The sequence below is a fragment of the Ascaphus truei genome, chromosome 5 (assembly GCF_040206685.1).
Source record: "Ascaphus truei isolate aAscTru1 chromosome 5, aAscTru1.hap1, whole genome shotgun sequence".
Lineage (NCBI taxonomy): Eukaryota > Metazoa > Chordata > Amphibia > Anura > Ascaphidae > Ascaphus > Ascaphus truei.
Genome location: NC_134487.1, coordinates 25729845 through 25756225, shown reverse-complemented (window position 1 = coordinate 25756225; position 26381 = coordinate 25729845). Strand labels below are relative to the sequence as shown.

At 42.3% G+C, this 26381-nt stretch overlaps 1 protein-coding gene across 7 annotated transcripts in view; it reads left to right on the top strand.

Annotated features, from left to right (window-relative positions):
* The window catches only part of FRMD4A (FERM domain containing 4A), a 523694-nt gene that overhangs the window by 176555 nt on the left and 320758 nt on the right, over positions 1–26381 (top strand). The window contains exon 1 of one of the 7 annotated variants that reach the window (XM_075599519.1): positions 17884–18352. The exons of 4 other annotated variants lie outside the window; for them this stretch is intronic. In XM_075599519.1, coding sequence (XP_075455634.1) covers positions 18194–18352 — 159 coding nt within the window. In that variant the 5' untranslated portion in view covers positions 17884–18193. Of the gene's footprint in view, positions 1–17883; positions 18353–18594; positions 18634–26381 lie in introns of those variants that run through there. 2 more of the 7 variants (XM_075599518.1, XM_075599525.1) reach the window with 2 other exon arrangements.

Below are 26381 nucleotides of genomic sequence, written 5' to 3'. Positions count from 1 at the left end.
TGATTACATTTTTGTATTTCCATGTCCCACTAGAGAAGATCTCCATTATTTTTCTATAAATCATAGTGAATTTGCTTTGATATGTTTGCCTGAATAATCTTCCTCTATAAGCCTTAAAAAAGGCGTGCATCAATTTACAATGACATGTTTTTGTATTTGTTGAATGTACTGTAGACTGTCATGACTGTTTTTTTAACTTCTGCCTCCAAATTATTTCTTCATCTTTCATTCAGTTAAATTGAGTTTGGCATATTTCTCAGTTTCTCATAGTTTCTAACTTTTCGCAGTATTGTTTGCTCGCGGTACCTCTGAACGGACGACTGTACCAGTTCTCCTTACTGCAGTTCTTCAGATGTACACCATTTTTTAAACCTCTTCAGAGATCTTGAAAAACGGTCATGCTGATCTGTTATAAAACACCATGACCTGGAGCAAAACCCCAATTCTCCAGGACTGATATGGCTATCAAACCTCTACGAAAAAGAGAATAGTGAGAAAACGCTAATGCTCAAGTGACTGGTGTTGGTGTTGGTGTTGTGATGTGAGGGTGCTATTATTAAACCCAAAGTCACAGCTATACTCGTCGTCGTTGTCCCCCCGTACCCTCCCCCCTCCCCCCGTGGGAGATACGCAGCTTCTGCTACCTAGGGTGTGGTGCAAGTACCTGCTAGGGTCAAGAGAGCTGAGCTGACCTGCGGTGGTATGGAGATCAGGACAGGCTTTTTGTATCATCTGGGTTCTTCATCATTGGTACAGGGCCTCCAGCTTCAGTGGGCTCCATATAGAATGGAGGCAGTCCCCCCCTTGAAGCACATATCTCATACACTCTGCTATTGATACAGATCCAGTCAGGTGTAAAACTAGAACGGGCTTTATTAGGGCATTCACTGAATAGATGGCATTACAGCATATTCACATGTCCTGAGGATCATCTTGTGGTCATCTGAGGCTTATCCGGATATACAAGACTGGACTCTATTTCATGGTTTGATCCATATTTGTCTATCCTTGTTATCTGGACTTTTAATTAATTCTAAGGCGCCAGAAGTCATTTATTGCTGGTATCAAAACTGCACTACATTGACTTGTTTGTATAGAGCCAAGAATAGAGTATACAGGAATCAGGATCTACAGTACAAACCTCCATTGTTCTCGGGAAGGATTACCACCCAGCAACAGCAGGCGGGCCTTCGGGAGGGAATTGCTTAATGGGGGGTCGCTTCAAGACCATGACCACGTGATTGACACTTGGGATATCTCTGCTCTGTGTGAACTAGTGTGATGTAAATAAGTGTACAACCGTTGAACTACACATAAAGATGAATCTATAGTATTTCTAATCAAATACAATTCAATTGGTAAATTAGTTAAGTTGTTAGACATTGTTCTTCCCTTAGGGATAACATGAAAACCTTATGGTGTCAGAGACAACCAAGGATCTGATATGTGAATATGGATGAATTCTGCTCATCTACCAGCCAAAGTCAATGCTAAGATACAGGAAAGTTTGATGGCAAGATGTCTCAGTTCTCTTGTATAATTGTCTTTTGTTGAAATGTAAGATATTGTAGGATAAAATCTAAATCCCAGGTGGCAGAATAACAGAGTGTGATAGGCCTTCCCAAGGAGGCTTCTTTCAGTAATCTCATATATTATTTTGTGTTGGCTGCATGAGGAATAATCAATGTTAAGAAAGAGACGAAAGATTTGATTGTGACAGAAGCCAAACCTTCAGAAAACATATGGGTTAACAAGTCCAGTGCTAATTTCAATTCATGGTATTGGGGGAGGACAGCTCATTAGAAGCTGCTCAAGACCTAAATCCTTGAATAATGGAATTATAATGAACCCTAGAATGAGGTCTAAGAGATGGGTTGATTAAGAGTTCTGGTCTTGATAAAGATCCTATATTTATATCCCCAGTAGAGCCATTAATCACATGGAATTAGAAAGGGATAATAGGAAATCTTCTATTCCATGAAAACAGTCCTCGATGAAGCCCAGTAGTAGCATGGGCCTCAAACTAATTTCAGAAAGGTTGACTACAAGGTCTTTGTTGGCCACTCTCGATAGACAAGTACCACGGATGGAACTTTATCTGAAATTATCTTTTGTAGTACCTGTGATAGATGAGAAGGAAGGGGGGTGAGGTGGTGAGAGGGGTCTGAGGGAGAATGCATAGAGGCCCTGGAGATAGACATTCTCCATGCTAATTGGGTCACACAATGTTCAGAGACATTTTCCGATGCAAGAGACCATCTGCAAACTCCTTCTGAATAGCGGGAACATATGTTGCTGTTATGTGACTTTTCCTCTGAAGAACCCACTCCCACTATTGTAGGGCTGCCCTGCAAAAGGTTTCAAACTAGTACACCCAATTTGGTTTATATAGGATATTGCAGTTCTGTTTTCCCTCTAAATAACAATAGATATTCTGTTGTCTAGGGAGTAATTAGGGTTAGGAGCTCATTACTCTGATATGTTTAGGTGAAGAAATTCAATCCGATTTGCTCTCTGATCATAACCCCCTCACTGCCTTTTCTTAATAGGGATCCATCTGTTGTGATTATCATGTCTGTTTGCTGTTGAGTATTTGACTTTGCGTAGGAATGGTTACCTGAACCCAATTTTGAAGCTCTATTTCAATCAAACCTGGTTGAAAGAAATTAACAGTTTTCATGGCATGTTCTGAGTTAAGTAAAAAATGGGGAGAAATTGAGAGCTCATGCAATGTATGTACTAATGCTATCAGTTTCACTAGTATCTTTCTTAATATTCCGAGAGGGTTCTCTATGAGTTACATCATCTGGGAGATCAGCCTGTCAATTACCTAGAACGTGACTTGAGGAATTCTAGAGACATTGAACAAGTACTGATTAAGAAACCAAGAAACATTATTATGGTGTGAGTGTTTGGACAGCTTTCTCCAAATGTACTATATATTAAAACCCAGGTGGACTAATAGATATATATATACTGCCGTGACTTTCTTTTTCTAGATTTGTTTAGTTTGTTTAACAACGATAGATTGTCCAGATAAATAAGGCACATTATGTCTTTGAGCCTAATATGGCCTTCTATTGTCTTCATGATTCTGGTGAATGTCTAGGATGCATTTGAAAGTCCAAACGCCATAAGTTAATTCAAACACTTAGCCATTCCAGTGAAACCTGAGTAGTCTCCTGTGACTGGGTACATAGGAATTTAAAGAAAAGCCTCCTTTAAATCTATTTTTATGGCAAAGAGAACCTTGATTCAAAAAAGTTGAAAGGTCCACTAACCTCCTACCCTAAATCTGTTTGGTTTTACAAATTGATGTAGTGTTTTTATATTGAACACTGGATGATACAACTCATCTGACTTTTTATAGGAGATAAATTACTTATCATACTCCGTTTTAAGCCAAAACGGGCTCCGCGGCAAAGACCATAAAGTATTTTACTGTGATAGAAAGACCGCACTCAATGTTACTGGCTGAAAAAGAATCTGGCCTGTATCAGGAGTGGGTGCTACCAGTGTGATCGTAATGGGACAGTAGCGTCATTGCAGTGATTTTTTTTTCATTTAGCAGAAAGTCTCAGGAGAAAAAAAAAATATATTTATCAAATGTATTCAGTAAGATTCAAGAGAAAGATATATTGTTGTCTTAAGTTGGCAATATTTTTTCTTTTAATATACTGTATTATATATATTACGTTCTGTCTGCATCCAGGACATCTTTGGAAATCTACTTTCAAAAGTGAAACCCCATGGGTACGTTTTATATGGGTTCCCTACCCATGCATTCATGTACAGTGGCGAGAAAAGGTTCATATTTCAAACCTAAAATGTTATTAGATCTTAATCTAAGTCCTAATATTAGATAAAGATAACCTGATCAAACAAATGACACAAAAACATCATACTTTTTCAACATTTATTTGTCCATATATGATTCAACATTCAATATCCATGTGTGGAAAAGTATGTGAACCTTTGGATTCAATACCCCTTAAGCAGCAATGGTTTCCGGTAACTGCTGGTCAGTCTCTCACATGTTGGGCCAGAAACGTTGTGTCTTCTGATGCTTTAAGCAATAAAGCAAATGCCGAAGGGCCAGTGAGTAGAGATCTACTAAGTTTTCTATGGATTTTTTTATCTACATATTTTTATATCTGCAGATGTTACGTGTTGGCCACACGTTTTGGTTGAATTGCTCCAGTGTCAATATATGCTGTCTTACTTTTTGTTACATTGGCGTATACCTCTCTAGCTGATGATTTGGGAGAAGGAGTGGCTCAGTGAGTAAAGACACTGACTGGCAATGAATTTGAAGCAGGGGGAACCTGGTTCAATTCCTGACTCCTTGTGACCTTCTGGACAAGTCACTTTATCTCCCTGTGCTTCAGGCACCAAAAAATAGATTGTAAGCTCCATCGGGCAGGGACCTATGCCTGCAAAATGTCTCTGTAAAGCGCTATGTGAAACCAGTAGCGCTATACAAGAACATGCAAAAAAAAATTATCTACTGTAGGTGAAATGCAAGAAACTAGTTGTAACAAGATTTGGTTAACAACAATTCCATGTGAGAAGTTTATATCCAGGAGTGGACAAACAAAATGTATTAGCCAGGCACTATTTTTAGAAGCCAGTTTTATTGACGTTGCAACATCAGCTCCAGGATCAAATCTTTAGGCGCCCGGGCGACCAGACACCCGGGATTTTTCCATCCCTGTACATATCACTGGACCACTATATATATATATATATATATATATATATATATATATATATATATATATATATATATATATATATATTCAGCATTGGTTTTTCCCAAAGCTTCCTTGCAGCACAATGTGCAGCCACATCATAGAGCATATAAGAACAAGACGTGTTGTCCATGTGTGCTGCACATTTCCATTACTGCTTCCAGTTCCAACTTCACATCACGTATACTGTCCATTATTTTCATTTATTTTTTTAGCATTTGGATGTCTTATCTGCCATGTCCTTCAGCTGCAGATGTAATGGGTGAATTGGGATCTGAATATATTTCATGTTTTACAGCTGCCTCACAGCTGCAGCCTATTTATTTAGAAACAGGAAGCACCCTCCTCGCCCCCCCCCCCCCCCCCCCCAAATAGTTGAACACTTTAAAAAAAATCTGCTTATTAAACTGTAGGATGTGTTCCTTGGTAACAGGAAGCCGGGTTACAGATAAGAGTGGGCATATGATTTCTTTATTTATGAAGATAAGGGTCATTGAATGGCATGTTTCATAGTGTAAGAGACGACAGCCGTTTAAAGCAGCGACCAGGGGGAGAGGGCGGTGGGGAATGAGTCATATATTTCTAAATCAAGACCATCAATCCTCATTGGCTGCAGATTTGGGCTGTCTGAACAGCTCAATCTGCTGTCTACTGGACACTCTTGGAAAATGAATCACTGACTGCCTGTCTTAATTTTGTTGTACTGTATTTCCCGTTTCTCTTGGAAATTGAACGGAGAGAAACACACCCAATCGTTTCAGCGTCAGCTGCAGCCCAAATGCCACAAAATGTTAAGTCTTTGTGCCCGTTCCTAAAATAAACCAGTTGCAACTGGGTCTCGGAAAGGACTTGCATTTGGAATGAGGCTTTAGTGCTTTCTGTTCCCATCTGCTTTCCGTTTCAAACATAATTTTTTCCCCATTATTAAGATATGTGGTCTGGATGGAAGCATCAAAGGCATGATTCAAAGGAGAATCGTTCAAGATGTCATTCATTTTGTATGCTGTGCGACCTTCATGTGTATGTTAGGCAAATGTCTGAGGTCCAGATCCAACCGGATATCACAGCAAAAACGTTAACTCTGAAGGTGCATTCAGCACTGAACAGGTTAAATGACAATCATTTAAGGCAATGGTAGGAAACATACGCTCTGTCTCACCCAGCGCCTGGAATTGAGTCAGCTTCGTTGTTGTTAGACTCACTTACTAGGGAAGTGAGACATATTACATGTTACATGAAGATTTTAATCTATCTCATTTGTTATTTATTCTTTTTGACCCCCCCTTTTTTTTATTCAAATAAAACTTTTTAGCTAGTAACTGTGGTGGTCCTTAGGCTAGCCTTATTTACCATGCAGGGATTGGAAAACCTCCATCTTGTAGAACAGGGGTGCGCGATGCCAGTCCTCAAGACGTCCCCCCCTCCCCGCCCAACAGGTCAGGCTGGAAGGATATCCCAGCTTCAGCACAGGTGGCTCAATCAGTGCCTCGGTCGAAAACTAAGCTACTGATTGACCCACCTGTGCTGAAGGTGGGATAGCCTTGAAACCTGACCTGTTGGGGGTCTTGAGGACTGGAGTTGTTCCCCCTGCTGTAGAGCTCCTCCAATTTCCTCTATTCTACTTGTAGAGTGGTAATGGCCACAAAAAAATTACAGGAGGCTAGGTATTAATGCTGCAGACCAAGCAATATGCTACATGTGTGGTTTTTTTTTTTAATAAATCAATTCTGTACTATGAGAAAATACTTGTAACATTAAAAAAAAAAAAAAAAAAACAACAACTCTGAATTACATATTTTATGTATTATAATGTAACAAGGGGAGATATCCATAAAATATACATTTTAGCGCTGTTTGACCTTACTGGGCCATGTGAGTTGTGACATTGCCCACTTGTAAAAGACTTATACCAGTTTGGATTACATACAATTTTGCACTATGTATGCCTTTTTCTTTATATTCCACATATGATTCTGTGCTCCCTGAACAACACCATTACACACCCCCTGTTAAACCCTGCCCTCTCTCTAGCAGTGCACCAATTGTATCTAGCGACTGCCTGGTCACATGATCATCCCCAACAGAACTTGACATCTTTTGGTCCTCTTCTTCTGACAGCCGTTAAGTGAACCCCCGAGCCGAATCTTTGCTGAACAGTCACAGGAGAACGGATCGATCAGCAACATAGATAATAATTATTATAATAATAGCATGTTCTTGTATAGCGCTGCTAGTTTTATGTGTCGCTTTACAGAGACATTTTGCAGGCACAGGTCCCTGCCGTGTGGAGCTTACAACCTATTTTTTTGGTGCCTGAAGCACAGGGAGATAAAGTGACTTGCCCAACGTCACAAGGAGCCGGGAATAGAACCAGGTTCCTCTGCTTCAAACTCAGTGCCAGTCAGTGTCTTTACTCACTGGCCACTTATTCTCCCTAATAAGCTAATTACTTGTTATTGTGTGAATTATACTGATGCACATACTAAAGGGAAAAATAACTAAAATGCAAAAAAAAAACGGCAACTTGGACTGCTGCTTTAAGGGATACAAATTCCCATTTTGTTCTTAATGTAAACCAATGCTTACAGGAGCGTTATTCGTATCGCCTCCTAATGTTAATGTATCAAAGTACAAACATTGCACCTCTTTAACTCCGCTCACATCCAAGACGATTAGCTGGGCTCGGGGACTCCAGCCACAACTTGCAATCGCTCTGTCTCTTTTTTTGGGCTTGTGAGCATGTGAGAATGGTCACAATAAGACATATGACCGGATATATTGAAGTGGCTTTAATTTTATCGCTCCGTATGATCAGGAAAAAAAAGAAGTACTTTGTATAGTTCAATGAATGCAGCCAGTGTTCGGATCTGTATCGGACAAATCCCATTTATTGCAGTCATGCTGGCTAAAAATATCGCTGGGGAAAAAAAAGAATAGGAACTTTGCGTTTTTCTGGTACACCGACGTCTAGGTGCAGATCAACAGTTTAACTGATGGGGGTTTTCACAGCAGGATCAATAGCAAACACATATGACATGAATCTTCTATTCACTGAGAGAGGGACGGTACCAATGCAGCGAGGGTTATAGCTCCCGCTATGGATTATCCTGCATTATGAGTTATCACTGCCTTTGCATCCTATGGAAACCATGTGGCATTCTCCGTGACAACGTAATATTCTGCATTATCAGAAGGTTAAAAAAAATAAATAACTACACCTGTTGGCGAAGGTAGTATCGTTTGTTAAAAAAAGCACTTTGAATTTAAAGGGTCAGTTATATGTTATTTATTTATTTATAAAATGTTTTTCCAGGAAGTAATACATTGAGTTACCTCTCGTTTTCAATTATGTTCTGGGCATAGAGTTATGATGACAAATAATACATGGTTACAAATACAGTTACATAAGTGAACAGGTATACATTAAATACAAGACATAGCATGCACAGTTAGAGATAATATATATTATAGGCAAATGTAATAGTTACAGACCAGATTAAAATGTGAGAGAGCTTTAGTTTTGAAAGAACTTAGACTGGTGGCGGCAGTGAGAGTCTCCGGTAGATTGTTCCAGTTTTGGGGTGCACGGTAAGAGAAGGAGGAACGGCCGGATACTTTGTTGGACCTTGGGACCATGAACAGTCTTTTGGAGTCAGATCTCAGATGATAAGTGATGCGTGTGGTAGGGGTGAGGAGCTTGTTCAGATAGCTGGGTAGCTTGCCCAGAAAGTATTTGAAGGCAAGACAGGAAAGGTGAACTTGACGCCTAAACTCAAGTGATGACCAATCACTTATTTCTTTCATCACTTTTACTTTACCGTTCTTTGTTCTATGCCTGTTCCTTATTTTGAAGGTGACCAGTAGATCATTTCTTTCCTCCGTTACGGCCTGGAACAGGGGTTCTCAGACTCTGATATCTCGTGAACCAACATATGTTTGGAGAACCATTAGCTTACTTATCTCGGTATACAGATGAAGCATGCATCGTCGTTCCATTTTGGTGGAATATGTTAGGATATTCTGCATCAAAGCTGCCATTGAATAGTTTGGAAACTCTGTTGCATTATAATGCAATATGTTGTGTTGCCTGCAGAATCAATGGTACATCTTTCTTGCATTATGGGGGTAATTCTGTATACGCCAAAGTCTATTGTCCTCTTAGAATAAGGCTCTCTGTATAATATATGATGAACAAATCCCGGGCCTGAATCCTAACCGCAGCCTTCAACACTCCTTTGCCAAAAAAGAGAAGCACTATATCACTCTCAAATATAAATATAACGTGAATATGAGTAAACTCTTAAAGGATGTATATATGTTTAAGCTAGTGTATGATCACCACGTCGGTGTCTGTGCGTTGGTGCCCCAGATGTGCGTTCGCTCCGGCTCCCATGATTTCAGAGGTACAGGAAATCACAGCCAATCTTCATCTGGGGGACCAACGGGGCGAGTATACACAGCACACACACCCGAGTAGCAGAGCTGGCACCCCAGAGCTCCCTGACTGGAGGAGATTGTTGATATGCTGTATTTTTATTCATGGCGGCGGGTGCAATCCTTACCCTTTATGTGTTTTTACTGTGAATTTAAGCGTGCTTCCTGATTGGATCCCTGGCACTGCTTCCCCTTTCTTTTCCAAAGATAATGGCACAAGCTGGTTGTAGTAGAATTTTGAATGGGGTTGAGGATCAGTAGGAAAAAGTCCTTTTCCGATTTGCAGCTATGTTACGGAGATAAAGTATAAATGCAGCAATGCATATCTGGGCCTCTCCTCTGGCAATGATTGTGCAAATACTGCTATAAGATGCTAAACTTTGCATGGCTAAACAATTCCATTTACAGTTCCTGAGTTTCACTACTGGACACTAAACAACACTATAAAAGTTCCCATTGAAAAAACTTATGGTGAGTAAAAAAAAGTGAGTAAAAACCTCCACCGTATAGTATACAGCAAATAGTAATAATACCACATGTGGTAGCTTTGCATGTCTCAGAAAGATCTGTAACCCTATGTTTCCCCATTATCTCTTGGCACACAGTGCTTCCACTGCATCCGGGGATTCTGGGTAATGACATGCAAATGAGCACACAGTGTGTCAACTTTATATAATCTTTTGCCTGGCGTATTACACAGCTTTTCAGCACAGGCTGGGTTAAAGAAGTGCATAGCCAATAAACGCATCCAGAGAAGCTATAACTGGGAGGCACTTTTGCTGGGAGCTACTGATATTTAGAATGTACGAGGTTCTGTTGGCTGGACTCCTACCTCCTATGCAATGCATCGGTGGTCCCTCTTGTATTAAAGGGGTTGAGTTGGGATTTACCTACAGTATGGGAAATTGATGTTCTTGAGAGTTTGGTACTACTGTATGTTTATAAAGTATTAAATAACATTATATATATATACTGTATATATATATTTATTTATATATCTTATCTTATATATATATCTTATATATATCTTGTTAATTATACAGTGAGAAAATTACTTTCCTCTCTCACAGATAAAAAAACTCAGAGAGCCTTCCATATTTCCACGTGAGATTGCAGGAGAAATTAGAAGCGTGATACATTTTCCTGTAGATGTCAAGGAATCCTCTAACAACTTCTCTGATATAAGTTCATCCCTCCACAAGAGTTTCTTTTAAAAAAAAGGGGGTTGTTTATTTTGCAGCCTGAAAGTATAGACTGGAGAAAACACAGTTGGATCATTTATACTGTAAACTGTGTCGTTTTATGACCGCGGGGTCAGCCTGATAATGACTTTCCGGATCTTTGGGAATGTTTCTAAAAACGGCTTCTTTGCTTGCTGCTCTGGAGAGGTCAGCTCCTTCCTTGCACTTTCCCAGGCTTTCGAAATGACTCTCGTACACAACATGGGGAATATGTCCAAATATTTGTGTCACTGCAGATATAAACCTAAGCATTTTGGTCATGTTTTCCCGTGTGGCTCAGTTGATGAAATATTCGTTGATTTTCCATGCACTTTATTAAAACATATTCCCAGCACACCAAGAAATGCAGCCGTGTAATTTAGCAGACTATATGACCTAGGATTTTGCCATAGGCAACATTGTAATTCAGTTTTAGCATAAAAAACACGCAGTACCTGTTTGCAATTAGTGTCTGTATGCATTAGTATTGTGCGAACTCTTCACAGAGCAGAGCAACAGGCCGATTTTCCTAAGTTTTTTTTTTTATTGCAGGCGTGTAGTGAATAATTATAATGACAGAGCCCAAGATACAGAAATGTGCTAGAAGGTTATGGTCAAAACTAAAATAGATTTTTACTAAAGGGCATCGGAGAACCGTTATATTAACTCTATTTATAGTCCTATGACATACATGGGACGTATGATTCCTGGTTAAACATTTTAAATAAATACTTAATTAATTTATTTAGCATTGTAGCTAAATAAGACAAAATAAACCTTATACACGGTGGCTTACAATCTAATTTTTCTGACGCATCGGTAGAAAATGTGACTTATCCACAGAGAATAGCATTGATTCTTCCATTTAAGAGATCAAACTCCTTTGCATTCACTGGCTATAGCAGTTAGCTCTCTTACCCTTTTTCAGGATTACTGCTGTCTACTAGATTGGAGATGAACTGACCTAGTGGTAATCACTGGCTTTAAATGTGCAGTATGTGAAGTGAGATTGAATCCCATGGTCTCTTCCTTGGAACCTTGGCCATGTCATTGCATCTTCTTGTGCCCCAGCCACCAAACTTATCAATTATGAACTCTTAGGCCGCGATTATACTCGATGCGTGCGACATTGCGCGCCGCAAACACAAATGTGTGTTCCTCAATGAGGCCACCCATAGTGTGCAAATTTTGAAGCTACGATTGAAAAACATTTCACGCGACGGAAGCCTCATGTGAGCGGTTCAGCCAATGAGGGCGAACCCGCTGCGTGATGCGTCCGCCAAACCTCCACCACAGCTCCCGATCGCCTCACAATGGCCTCCAGCCTAGTGCACGTTTCACGAGTGTGACGCACGTGGTCGTGCGTGCACACGCCCGCCGGTAGGGAAATAGTGTGTCTGTAAAATCCTGCACATAGTTTGGCTTACAATGTCAGAAGTGACAAGTCCAAATATACTATTTAGCATGTTTTCTGTTTGAAATGTGCAGCCCTTTCCATTTTCATTACTTAGGCCAATCAACCAAAAGTAGCCATTAGCAACACTCGATGTCTCATATTGGACTAAGCTGGCTGCTTCATTAAAATCATTTCCATAGATCTGTATTTGGAAGGCCCTGAAATCTGTTATCTATTTAAGACCAAGCTTGGCTCTTCAAAGAGAGAGCGAGGGAGAGGCCTACAAATGAGCAGACCTTCCCTGCGAAATGTGTGTGCCAGACACAGGATGTGCCTGCTAATGAGCTGGATGAGAATATAGAGAAACACAACAGCATTGGGGTTGTATGAACTCCAGTTTTCAATTACTTTGTCTTTTTTAAGTCGGAAGAATCAAAAGGGTATATGCATGAAGCGCCCAGCCTGCCCGTCTTGGTGGTTAAGTAATTAGATTTGTAGGCCCTGCTCAACAATATTTTGGATGGCCATTTATCTCAAATGTGATTAAAACTGATACTGATAAGCTCTATTCATACATCAAAAATGTTTGTTTGTTTTTTTACAGGGGGAGAGAGGTTGTGAGGGGGTTCCAGGCTTATTTTAAAGATGACCTCTTTTATACATGTACCTTAAAACTGCCAGGGTCAAAGGAACCAAATAAGTGAGAATTTAAGATTCTGGGACACGCACCAATTGCCTTTCAGTGGAATAATTCTAACTTCAGAATAATTAGGTATTAGATGCTTAGTTTTCTTTTGCTTTTTCCTCCTGTTGGATGGTACCGAGTGGTACATACTATTATTATTTTAGTTTTACTTTAGAGATATCTTCATGTCCCTTCCAACACTGTAAATCTGATACTCCATTTAGAAGATATAAGCATTTGAAATACAGCTCAACCCTGTTATAGTGCGATCCGCTAAAACGCGGATCTGCTTATAACGCGGTCTAACTGTGGCTCCCGATTTAAAAACATCTCCATTTTTTTTTTTAAACATTCAATGCTTTATTGCTAACAGACACACACACACACATACACATGTTTTGAATGTTTAAAGAAAAAAGAAAAAAACATTCCCACATGGCGTAGGGGGATGTGTAGGGGGATGTGTGTGTGTGTGTCATGTGACCCTCCTCTGTGCTCGAAAGTCTACGGCAGGGAGAGACAGAGAGAAATGCAGATGCCGATAAGTCCTCGCGTGGCGAAATTTACGCGACCCCGGTTATAACGCGGTCTCATTCTGCGGACCCCAAGGATTGCGTTATAATGAGGTTCAGCCGTATTAGGTGTCCAGGAGGTTAAAATAGAGCTCTCCCCAGAGTCCAGTGCAGTCTAAGGCCCAGATCAGACAGGATGCTACGATGCTTGAAATTTTGAGCTGTAGTCGCGTCATTTGAGCTGGTTCAGCCAATAAAGGCGAACATAGCAGCCAGTCTGAGCTCGGCCTAAAGGTTCCATGGTAACATCAGAAGCAAGAGGTTAAACCATGATTTTTAACAACAAAAGAGCAGGACATGCTTAGGGGGCACTAACAGTATATGACTTACATTTATATAGGCTCATGGGGAGCATTTTTGATTTAAAATCCCAAAACTGCACTTTTTTCTAAATAATAAAATAATTTTTAGAAGTTTCTTCTATTTACTGTTCTTATAGCATCAATATGGTTCAAACAATTTCAAATGGTTCCTAAAAGAGCTTTGTCAGTGTCACCATGTAGAGGAGTATTTTACTCTCCAGCGAGAAAACCTAGTTCCCCTACACATTTATTGCACTTTGAACACTGGCTGTCTCACATTTTAATCTGGTCTGTAACTGTTACATACGCCCATAACATATATTTTCTTTAACTGTGCATGCAATGTCTTGTATATAATGTATACCCTGTTCATTTATGTAACTGTATTTGTAACCATGTATTATTTGTCTTAACTCTGTGCCCAGGACATACTTGAAAACGAGAGGTAACTCTCAATGTATTACTTCCTGGTAAAATATTTTATAAATAAATAATGTACCAAAATATGTGTGTATTAACATCATTTTTGCCACTTTCTATGCATCAATAAACTAGGATTGCCAGACGTCTTGTATATACAATATTGTCCCTTATTTCAATTCATTGTCCCTGAAAGGTCTGTCGGGATGCATAATTGTCCCGTATTTCAGGGGACATGGGGCAACTCAGGGATGAAGCTCTGGCTGACAGTGGCAGCGGTGCGGCGGTGCGGTGCGGTGCAGCGGTGCGGCGGATGAAGGCAGCTCAGGAGGAGGACCATGGTGGTAGCAGCAGAGGGCAACGACGGAGCCCACCCCAGCAGTATATGACCCGAAAGTCACTTCCAGTTTCTGCAGGGGTGGGCGCCACCGCTGCCCTCTGCTTCCACCACCAAGGACCTCCTCTGCACCACTGTCATCTTCCTCCTGTTGCTGCCGGACGGACCTTCGTCCCTGAATTGTCTGCCACCAGGTAAGTGCTGCACAGCAATAGGGGGTCAGTGAGAAGGAGGCAGGGGGCTGAGAGGAAGAGGAGAAGGGGATCTGTGAGGAGAAGAGGGGTTGTGAGGAGCGGGGCTGAGAGTAGTGGGTGGAGAGGAGCTGTGAGGAGTAGGAGGAGGAGGAGGGGATCTTTGAGGAGAAGGGGGGCTGTGAGGAGGGGAAGGAAGGGAGCTGTGAGGAAGGAGGAGGGTGGCTGTGAGGAGGAGTAGGAGGAGGGTGGCTGTGAGGAGGAGTAGGAGGAGGGGAGCTGGGAGAAGGAGGAGAAAGGGGGGAACTGTGGGGAGGAGGAGGGGAGCTGTGTGGAGCAGGGAGGATGGTGGCTGAGAGAGGAGGGGGGCTAAGAGATGTAGGTGGTAGAGAGAGAGAGAGAGAGAGAGAGAGAGAGATGGGGGGAGAGAAATGGCGTGTGTTTTGGTCATGAAAACATATTGGAAATGTCTGGATTTCAATGTAATTTTCCTACTGGATTTTGGTGTCCCGTATTTACAAAACTTAAATGTGGCAACCCTACAATAAACCCATCAAGTAGAGTTTCCATTTATGTATTGTTAGAAACTTGCTCTTGACTAACAGCTAATAGGGTCTTCACCATAAATGGGCTTAAAAATTAAGTAGAACTTCATAGTTGTCTTTGAAGCGCCATGCTTTAGTGCAGGGGTGCGCAAACATCTTGAGCTGCGCCCCCCTGCCCTGGAGCCGCAACGTGTATGGCCCCCCTCTCCCAATAACTCGGCGTCAAATGATGTAGTGGGTCATGTGACGCCACGTCACGTGACTCCGCCGTGTCATTTGACACGCGTTGCCATGACGACCCGTGACGTCACGCGCCATGGCGACGCGTCGCCGAAGACCTGCAGAGAGCAGGTAAGTGAGTTACAGAGGCCTCGCGCCTTTAATTTAAAGGCCGTGGGGAAGAGCGCGGGGCCTCTGTAACCGCCTGTTCCCCCTTACAAACTCTCCCGTCCCCCAGTTGCGCACCGCCACTTTAGCGTTAGATGATATTCATAGAAGACAGAAGCAATGTTTTGGATTCTGCACCACACTGGAATGGTCTGGAACCCACAAAAAGTATTTCAGTTATTGTCTTATTCAGCCTTTAGTCTCTCTTTTTTGTAGCTAATTTAGTCAACTTGACACATGATCCCCAGGGTGTTTAGAAAATAAATAATGTTTTAGGTAAAGTGTTGAATTAACACACAGAATCTACGAAAATATGATCAAATCATAAGCATAACATCGACGGGCAATATCCATGAAACTGACCTAGACTTTTATCTCTACTCAACTTTGTATTTAAAGTAGCACTAACTCTTCCTCCTCCTCCCCGTTATTCTTTTTCTACTAGCTTGAACGGTTGACCACCCCAGGCATGAACTGGCCTTTTTGATACCCAAATCTCTGTTGCGCCTCAGATTAAGGTGTACCCTGTCCCTCAAAAGCCAGAATGACTGGGAACTTCTGGAGATGGTCCAAACCTCCCATTGTTCACTGTGTGTGAGGAGCCCAGTTTCAGACTGCTACTAATAAATTAGGTTATACCCTTTACTCCTATAGAAGCGCATTATACAGTGAAGCATTTAACAGAGATGTCATATACATGATAACAGCAAGACAAGTACAGGTTTACAATGTATCCCCTATTCAAAAATGGATACATCTTCCCCATACCGTTATACTATTTTAAGTCTCCAGTTATAACGTCAATTTATGTTGCTAATTCCATTTCCAGGAGAGATTTATAAAAATGTTGCTTAGTTGCACAAAAATCCCTGCATACTGTTAGCTGCTAAACATAAAATAGTCTGCAATACAGAATATGCAAAGTGGGAAAATCATACAGTAGCTTGGTTGTAATGTTTTGGCATGGGATAACATACTGTATTTGCCCAATTGCAGCTCATCCAAGGGATGTATCTTTTACTCCCTAAGCATCAAGAGCAAAAATGTAGATTGTAAGCTCTTGGAAACAGAGGGTGACTGGGACTATACATTCTCTTCTGCATTGTACATTAGCACTGAATAATAATACATATTTATGAAGTAATAGTATGTAAACCGAACCCAAAGTGATGAGATGACCTCATCTAAAAAGTACCCAGAAAAATAACAAGATGTAAAAGACAAAAGTATTGCAACAGCAAAAAGAAAAGTGAAGTATAATTTGTCACATGGAGAACAGGCCAGCTATAAATTCCAGCCAAAAAACACTTGTCAGGAACATATTGAGAACAATTAATTGTGGCTATGAATTCAAAGCTCTCCTAAATTATTTCAGTGTTAACACACAGCAAAATGCAAAAATGTGCTTCAAGAGCCATTTAAAAGCAGCAGCTCAGCCAGGTCCAGCACTGGTGGGCCGGACGCATTCTGCAGAGTCTCTGGGAACGCGGTCTCTCTGTGTATTGAACTCTTTCATTATTCTGTTCTTTTATGCAGCGCATATCTGTTTAAATATAGCATTCCTACTTAAGAAATGGGGCGCATACCACGCCTGTGTCTCTTTGAGCCATTTGGATTGCCGGTCACTGTTGACATTATAGTGACACTATCAGTATCAACTGGACAGTCGCCCACCTCAACATACTGCAATAACCCTGCCTAAATAAAGAAAGGGACATGGTTTCTAGAATACCTTTAAGGCCGCGCTTATAGTGCCGGTGATGCGACGTCGCCCGAAAACAAATGCATTGCCCGCCGCGTAAGCGTGACGGCGACAAAGCGATGTGGCGACGCGATTTTTTGAAGCCGGCAATATTTTATTTTTCAGGGGCTGTCGCCTCATGTGACAGCCCCTGAGCCAATCAATGGCCTGGTCTCCCGCGACGCCGCTGCAAAGCGAAATACAACTTTCGCTAGCGGCGACGGGTGGCGTCACGCGGCGCCGTCGCGGGAACTATACGCGCGGCCTAAGGATCACTGGTGTGTTAACCTTACACAAACTAAACCAGGGTTGGAGCAACTCTAGTCCTCAAGGGTCAGGCTTTTAGGATATCCCTGCTCCAGCACAGTTGGCTCAATCAGGGGCTCAGTCAACGACTGAGCCACCTGTGGCGAAGCAGGGATATCCTGAAACCCTGTCCTGTTGGTGGCCCTTGAGGACTGGAGTTGGCCACCCCTGCTCTAATCCAAGTATCATACTTCCACTCAAGGCAGGCTGTAAAATCGTCTGCCGGTATGAGTACTGCATGGGTAGAAACTCAAAATAACGGCAGCGACAAGGATATGATCTTTTTCCTCAAGCCCTTTGCTGCCAGAGCAAATAATAAAACAGAATTTTTGGCTGGGTTTCATGTTTTTACAGTTCTCAGTACTACTTTATATTTCAGCATTTGGTGGGAAATCGTCCGCCTGAAAGTGTGCTTTCGAGACCTGTGTTTTTTTAACGGGTTGTTTTATTTAAGTTTGAAATGGTTAAGCAGCGATGTGGACCGTCCCAGGAATGTTGGCAGCCAAACGACATTTCCTTTCCCTGGACGGAATCCCAGCAGTTCCAGCATGAGGTGATAACTTTGGATGTAAGTGTATTTCTTAGTTTCACTGCAGACAGCTGAGAAGTCGCAGAATTGAAGCAGAGCGCTGCATGAGAAACAATCCTCAGAGCGCAGTGGAATGTCTTATCCATTGTCTAGGGAGCAGTGGACGTGAAATATTTGGATCTTTTTTTAAATACACAAAGACATCTCTTGGGACACATTATCTGAAAGACAAGAGCGTGGATTTAAAAAAAAAATAGTCTGCGGTGTTTTCCGCTTGTATTAAGTTTCACGTGGCACTTTGAACTTGGTGCATCAAAGGATTCTGGATCCCAGTTACCTGCTTTGCACTTTGTTCATTCCTTATTGATGTGAGCAGGATGGCTGCTGTGCTTTTAAGCTTTGAGGATTTAATGTATACCTGGGACAGCCTAGTATGGAACCTGACTTCCCGGGCACTTCGTACATGTCGATATGGAAACCTACGGGTCCTGCAGCTGGTGCTGAAACCGTGGTGTTTTTCCAGAGCTGTGTACCAGGTGAGAAATAAATTAAGAAAACTCCCAGTACCAGCACAAAAAAGCTGTATGAATGGAATTAAATCTATAGGTATTATTACACACACCTATGCTTTATGATGTAACACAGTGACATCATAATATATATATTTTTCAATTTCTGACTGGTAACAGTTGTATGGAGGTAGGTGTGACACCTCCCCCAGAGCTCACTCCTCCTCACCTTTTTAACTTGGAAGGTCTTTTCACTTTGCTGCAAGAACAGGACCTACAGTACTATGGTTCTTTCCCCTCATACAGAGGTAAAAGGAAGGGTTCACAGTGTAGTGTAGGACCTACATTTTTGGTTATACCTTGACGTTTGGTATGCAGGCTTACAACGCTTTGGCCAAAGGGTTTAACTAACTAACCAAGTAATTATTATTATTGAAGTATTTAAACTTTATACTTATTACCATATACGTTTTGTCAGTTGGATGTAGCATTGGGCACGCCTGTCTTTTGTCATAACTACTGTATGTACTGGGGCATTTTGATATGGTCACTGCTGTTATCCAGCATACTTACTGTACCTACTGTATTTGTTGTTACTGCAGCTTTTGGTGTATGAGTATAGGATGGAATATCAGCTAATATTTTACTTACTATGTTCATTGGAATTAAATTACTTAGTTTAAGGACTTTTGAAAACTTGATTCTGCTGGAGTGAAATATATTTTAGAATCAAGTAGAGCATTGCAGATAATCACAAAGGTAATTTTAAATTGCAGAGCAACATACGGTATTCCTCTCAATTTCATATCAGAGACTCTGCAATACTTATAAGATTGATGTACCCTTTGGAAACTATACTTAGGAGAAGCAGTTAATTATTCTGAATGAGCTATTTAATTATAGATTTTGTCTGTTTGCATAAATTGTTGCTAAGTAAATTTGCATACTGACAACATGGCTAATGCTACTGTATATGTGAATACATTATACACATAAAACATATGCATAATGTGCAGCTTTTTTTAAAAAATATGTCAGATTATATATATATATATATATATATATATATATATATATAAAAATATATATATACAGTATATACATAATCAAATGTTGCTATGCCGTAACAATTACCCTATTAATTTTTTCTTAATTAATTGTATGTCATTATTTAGTTTTGTTCTGCATGTGTTATTCCCCTTTGAGAAAGCTAGTGCTTATTAACCCCTGGGGCTTTCCAGCAGTGAACGGGTTAATTATGGCCCTTAGCTAATTAAGGTGCACTTACTGTTACCGAAGCTCAAAATCATCCTTCCTAATGGAACGCTCCCTTACCTCCCATCTGCTCTGCCGCTCCAAGCTGACTGCTTGGTGTTAAAATAAAGTAAAATGCTCATGTAAACACAAAATGAGGGCGCATTGACCAATCCCCATTATGCAATATGGTGAGAGGTGATGCAGTGCACAGTAACCGGCGTTCAATCGGATGGAAGTTACTGTATTGTTCATTAGCCTTCTCGTCTTCTGAAAAGTAGCCATGGAGAGCATTTAGCCCACCTAGTCTGTATATGTTACCTACAGTATTAATGCTTATGCTAGTTGATCTAAAGATTTTAACCATTTAAAATTCCCTTTGTGTCTGTCTGTGAATTACCTGTGTCTCTGTGCCCCATTCTTGTGCTGTGTTTACTTCCAAAGCTTCTACAGTTAATAAAATGTCCTTATGGGTGTTACTACCACACTCCAACATTCCAACACTCCAGCACTCCAACATTCCAAAACTCCAGCACTCCAACATTTCAACACTCCAGCACTCCAACACTCCAGCACTCCAACACTCCAGCACTCCAACACTCCAGCACTCCAACATTTCAACACTCCATACTCTCTAGGGTGTTGTAGTGGCAGTCTCCCTGGTGCTCGATCCTTGCTATGTACTGCACTTGCGATGTATGGAAGAGGCACACAGGTCTTAGTTGCTATAAATGCTACTGTATATTTACTGGATTACTTGAGCATGAGCAGCAAAGGTAACGTTTTAGGGGTGAGCATGTCTGAGGAAGAGGCTGCGCCCCTGAAACATTACTGTAATGCAATAAATGTACAGCAGCATGTAAGCCTCCTTCATCCATACTTTGCAAATGCTTCTACAGTGCGGCTGTTCCATGCATCTCCCATTCTTTCAGTAAAAGAGTACTAAAAATAAGTGTAAATTGTAGAGAATTGTTGCTGACGTGTTTGCCACCATAGCTTACTATATGTCTCCAGGAACTCCATGGCCTCTCTTTTATAATCCCGAAAACCTTTATTGCATTGCTGGCCAGCATCCATGATAAAGGAGTGGAGCAGGTGGTTGATGAGAGGAGAATATGTGCCGAGGAGTTCCATACAGCATTCATGCCCGGAAAGGGCTCCAAACTCAATTACACCTGTGGTGGAAAGGTGCAAATATTACTCAGGTGTTAGGAGGAGATTCACTAAGCTCTGGTACAGGGCACTGCAATGCACTCCAGCGGTAAATGCTATTCAATTCAACGGCAGTTAGCACGGGATTGTGCTGCAAAACCCCTTACTCGAGCTTAGAAAATCATGTGTTATACCATACCGTGCATAATGCGTTCGTTGTGGGCTAATTGCTGGACTATAACTAAATAGCTGGCTATGCAACCAGGGCTTTTAATCAGCATTCTACACTGCTCGGTACATTTTGTTTTTACATAATTTTGTATAAATAGGAAGTCTTTTAGTGCAGTGGTACAAAAAACGCTGAGCTGTTGCTTCCCCAGGGTGGACAAAGATGGCCTCTGAGCCAAAGAGTACCAGGAAGTGGTCATGTTTCCAGGGCCATCTTGACTAAGGGCAACTGACCTAAAAGTTTTATAAGTAGAATTCTCTCTCTCCTCTCTCTCCTTTAGGCAGGGAGGTATTCCAGTGCTCTCACTGGTCCTTGGAAACACAATAGCTGTATCCTTCCAAACTTCTACACATCAACTCAAGTAGAAGTAGCTACTGCATAGAATGCTTTATAAAGATGCTGTTTCCCTTGCTCCTTGAGACTGATCAGGCTTCGGGCCTAACAGGGTTCCTCCCCAGGTTCAGCCCTCAAAACAGCAGTAAGTGCTACTCCACTCAAAAATATATTTATTTTTCTTTGGTTCCCTTTGAAACGGCTGCTCCCGGTCTCTGGGACCCTATTTTGTCATGTTCCTGCCACTTTCTATTACTGAGAAACCATGCGTGGAAACCTGGATTCAAGGGATAGAGTAAAATATTACCAATGAAATCAATAAAGCCAAATCAAAAAGGAACACATACCAACAATTCCCTTTGTCGTGATTCATTTTTCATTGTTCTTCTTTTTCTGGATTGGTAAAGTGGATCACGGTGAGAATCAGAGAGCTCTTTATCAAAATTGAAGCGTACATTTTGACAACTTCAAGTCACTGCTGACCTGTCATTGAACGCATGCATGACTGTTAGTGAATAGACTTATTTCAGGTGAAGGTGTGGAAACACTATCTGCAGTAGCCGCTCGTGTCCCAATGTAGTTGAAATAAGACACAGGTTTTTAGGCTGCATTTTATTTCCAACAACTATTTTTTATAACTAGATATCTCCAAAATGTCATCTTTGGTTTTCTTTTCAGAGAGGAACACCTACAAAATAAGAGGGTGCTCCTTCATCAATATATGGACAAAAAACACTAGGAAGATTGCATTTTTAACCATAGACCTTTGGCAGTTCAAGTGTTACTGATATCATAGACAATTTTTGAAGATTGCCACAGGTCTAAGCCCCTTATTCAATATGTTATTAAGATATTTTTCCTGTGCTGGAGAATTTTCAGTAGGGCAGTGTGGCTAAGATCATATATACAACAGCTTTGAAGTGGTCTGGCGTCAGTTCTTTGTGGCTTGGATTAAGTCAATTTGGCGCGTATTCAATACTTGGAGAAGTGGAATAACACGCAGCTCACAATGCATTATCTTCCACTTAAGTGAATAGTAGTGCACTTTCTCACCTCCAACTCCTTGCTCAACTCTTTGCAATCTGGTTTGCATCCTCTTATCTTCCTTGAGACAGCACTAACAAAAGTGGCCAATGGCCTACTCACAGCTAAATCTAAGGGTCACTTCTCCCTACTAATTCTCCAGGATCTCTCTGCTGCCTTTGACACTTTTGATCACCCACTTTCCCTGAACACTCTCCTCTCTGCTTGCCTCCGTGACACAGCCTACTCCTTGTTCACATCCTACCTTTCCAACTGCTCTGTCAGTTTTTCCTTCTCTGGTGTCTCCTCATCTTCACCCCCTCTTTCTGTTTGGGTCCCATAAGGCTGTATCCTTGGACCTCTGCTCTTCTCACTCCACTGTACACCTCTTCTCTTGGTGTACAACTACAATCTTTTGACTTTCAATATCATCTAGGTGCTAGTCTCCTCCACTGACCTTTCCCTCAATCCTGTCCCATGTCTCCAACTGTCTCTCTGCAATCTTCTCCCGAATGTCTCACTGCTACAGTACCTGAAGCTTAACGTGTCCAAAACAGAACTAATACTTTCCCCACTTCACTGCCACCACTACACCCACACTCTCCCTCACTGTCAGTAACACCATAATCTCATCAACACCTCAAGACTAGAGTTAACTTTGACTCTGTTCTCACCTTCATTCCTCACATTTAGTCCCCATCTTCACCTTCAAAATATCGCCCTTTTCTCACTCTTGATGCATCTAAAATCCTAATTCACTCACTCATCTTGCCCCACCTGAACTACGTCAACCTTCTCTTAGTTGGCATTCCCTTTGTCCGCCTATCCCAACTCCAATCCATCCACAATGCTCGTCTACCTCACTCACCGCACCACTTGTGCTGCTCCACTATGCAAATCCCTACACTGGCTTTCCATAACCTCTAGAATCACATTTTAAACCCTACTTCTGTCTCACAAAGCTCTCAATGACACTGCTCCACCTTACATCTCAGCCCTCATCCTGTAACTGTTACATGCGCCTATAGCATGTATTATCTTTAACTGTGCATGCAATGTCTTGTATGTAGACATATATAACTCTCAATGTATTACTTCCTGGTAAAACATTTTATAAATAAAATAAATGAATACATACTTAAATGCCCCCTACATTATTCCCACAACATTCGCCTCTTCTCCTAACTTACCCTCTCTCACTTCCGCATACAAGACTTCTCCCGTGCTGCCCCCTCTCTCCCGTGCTGCCCCCTCTCTCCGTGCTGCCCCCTCTCTGTAATTCCCTACCACGCACCATCAGACTCCCCCCAGCTTTCACATATTTAAAAGCTCCCTGAAATGTCAACTTTTCAAGGAATCCTACTCGCCATACCTCTAACATCCAACTCCCCCTCCAACCCCCTTAGGACCAGCTATGCGGCTCGACCAATCTCCACCCTATGTAACATCCCTCCCCCCGCCCCCAAAACCTTAATGGCTTCAGCTGTCAGACTGGACCGTATTCCAACCTGAGCCACACTTTATCCTACAATAAGCAGCCACCTTCCCTTCTTGTTTCAACATTGTCCCTCGTTCCCTCCAGAGTGTAAACTCCCACGAGCATGGCCCTCATTACCTCTTTGCATGTTTGTGCATGTCCGACCTCATTTGTATGTAACCGTTTATGTACTATACATACCTATGTAACCCCTTTGTACTGGGCTGTGGAGTATGTTGGCGCTTTACAGTTAACGATAACAATAAGTACTGTATATTGTCAATGGGACGTATTGTTTTCCCCACAACTCTATGATTTGACTAGCGGTCTATTTCTGTGTAACTTAAGCACCAAACATTACATTGTGCTCCTGGATTCAGTGGACCAATACACACACACACACACACACACACACACACATACACACACACACACACACACACACACACACACTTGCAATGGAGTGACATGCAAGTGAATTAGTCAACTGGCCTGGGTGCACTAGTGGAGCATACATAGAAAACTGTAAAATACAAGGCACTCACAGGCTCTTCATTAAAGTGGCAAAAAAAGTGGTTTTATTCTTTATATCATAGATCAATGTTTCATTCCCCTTGGAAAATCTTCCTTAAGGGGCTGAAACATCGCTCTATGTTATAAAGAATAAATCAACTCTTATTGATACTTTAATGAAGGGGAGCCCGTGAGTGCCTTCTATTTTACCGATATATATATATATATATATGTAACGGGTATTCCCCCCCAATCGCAGATATAGTGTGGGGGTGCAGAGAACATACAATGTTACCAGGTGTGGTGCTTTACCTGTTGGCTCACAGGAGGGCTGAGCTTCCGCCATGGGGAACCTGGGGCAATTATACTAGGGGTAATCACTTACATCGGTGCAGCGCCTCCACCCACGATGGCTCCCACCAGAAGGGGAGTGGTTCCTCGCAGGACAATCACAATAATCACATACAACTGAAGGGGTAATAACTAATACCTTTTACTTAGGAACGTAAGATAACACATATCATAACAATACCATCATAACAGGTGTCCCGCTCTAGAGGAGACACTCACTACTGCGTCGCGCAGGACGCTTCCCCAAAACCAGGTGATCCCACCCAGTGTCCAAGTATCCCACCCAATGTCCCGCACTCTTGCAGAGAGAGGCAATGGGTGACTGCGCAGTCACAATTACACTAAGGGCCCGTTGGTGCACTTATGACTGTATAGTACCTGCCGAGCACTCCGGTGCTCGGATCAGCAACACTTCGCAAAGGGTCAGACGCTGATTCCGTCTGATCCCAACCTGGAGATATTCTCTGTGGCCTCGACTTGAGCCGAACTCCTTCACTGGAACCGCAGCGTCCGCTGAGTCCCTACCTAACACTACAGTATAACAGCGTGACACACACTGTACTATAGGCTGTCCCTACAGCACAGCAACCTTAGGTGGCTTAAGGAAAACTCCTAGAGCCTGCGGAGGTGCCTATCCTATGCAGTAGGTCCCTTCACCCACCCTACTCGTAACACGGGCCCTGGGCCATGGCTCCCCGGAATGGTTACCACTATGAACCCCCAAGTTGCGTCATACTACGCGCAACGCGGCCCTGGGCTATGGCTCCCCGGATTGGTTACCGCTATGAACCCCCCACCCCAGTTTTCTCACGTCTCTTACCTCCTCTAATTCCTACAGTAACGCTCTGCAGACTAACACTCAGCCCGCTTGTCCCTTTCTTCCCTTTCTGTTCCCCAGCTCTAACTACAGTAAGTGACAGGGTCCCTAACCTGAGGGCTGTCCCTGGCAACACTCACTAACCTAGTGGGGAATCAGGGCTAACTTGGACCTTAGGGCTGCTGGCCTAGTGCAGGGAGTCCCTGACTCCTGCACCCTACCTCCTTCCCTGGGATGCTCCTGACTCTGACTGACAATGTAGCTGCAAGCCCGCAACATGTATCCTTTGCTTCTCCTAGAGATCCTTGGCCCTCATTGGCCACACTGATACATCTGGTGTGCTTGTGCCTAAGCCTCATGGGAGTCGTAGTCCCGTGGAGGCTGCACTTACATTGGGGCCGCGTGCGCGCCCTCTCTGCGCCTGCGCGACTCAATGGCGGCCGCAACATCTCCCTTGCTACTTCTGCGCATGCGCGACTCTGTCGGGCCGCCGGGGGCTAACTGCGCATGCGTGAACCGGTGCGACATGGCGGCGCCCTGCACAAGAGCCGCCGGAGATCTCCTGCACACCGGAGCGCTCCCTCCTCGGCCCCCACCCTCCGGAATGGCCGTCGGGTCTAGCGCTGGCCTCCAGCAGTACTCGCCATCGGTCCTGGCCACGGAGGTGATGGGGGTCGCAGGGGGCAAAGGGTGACCTGGATATATATATATATATATATATGGCACTCACGGGCTCCCCTTCATTAAAGTATCAATAAGAGTTGATTTATTCTTTATAACATAGAGCGATGTTTCAGCTCTATAATATATATTATATTATATTATTATATCTTTATATTATGTCAAATTGCAAAGCCAGTACAACCAGCCTCACACTAATGAGACCCAAAAGGTCGAAACAGCAGTC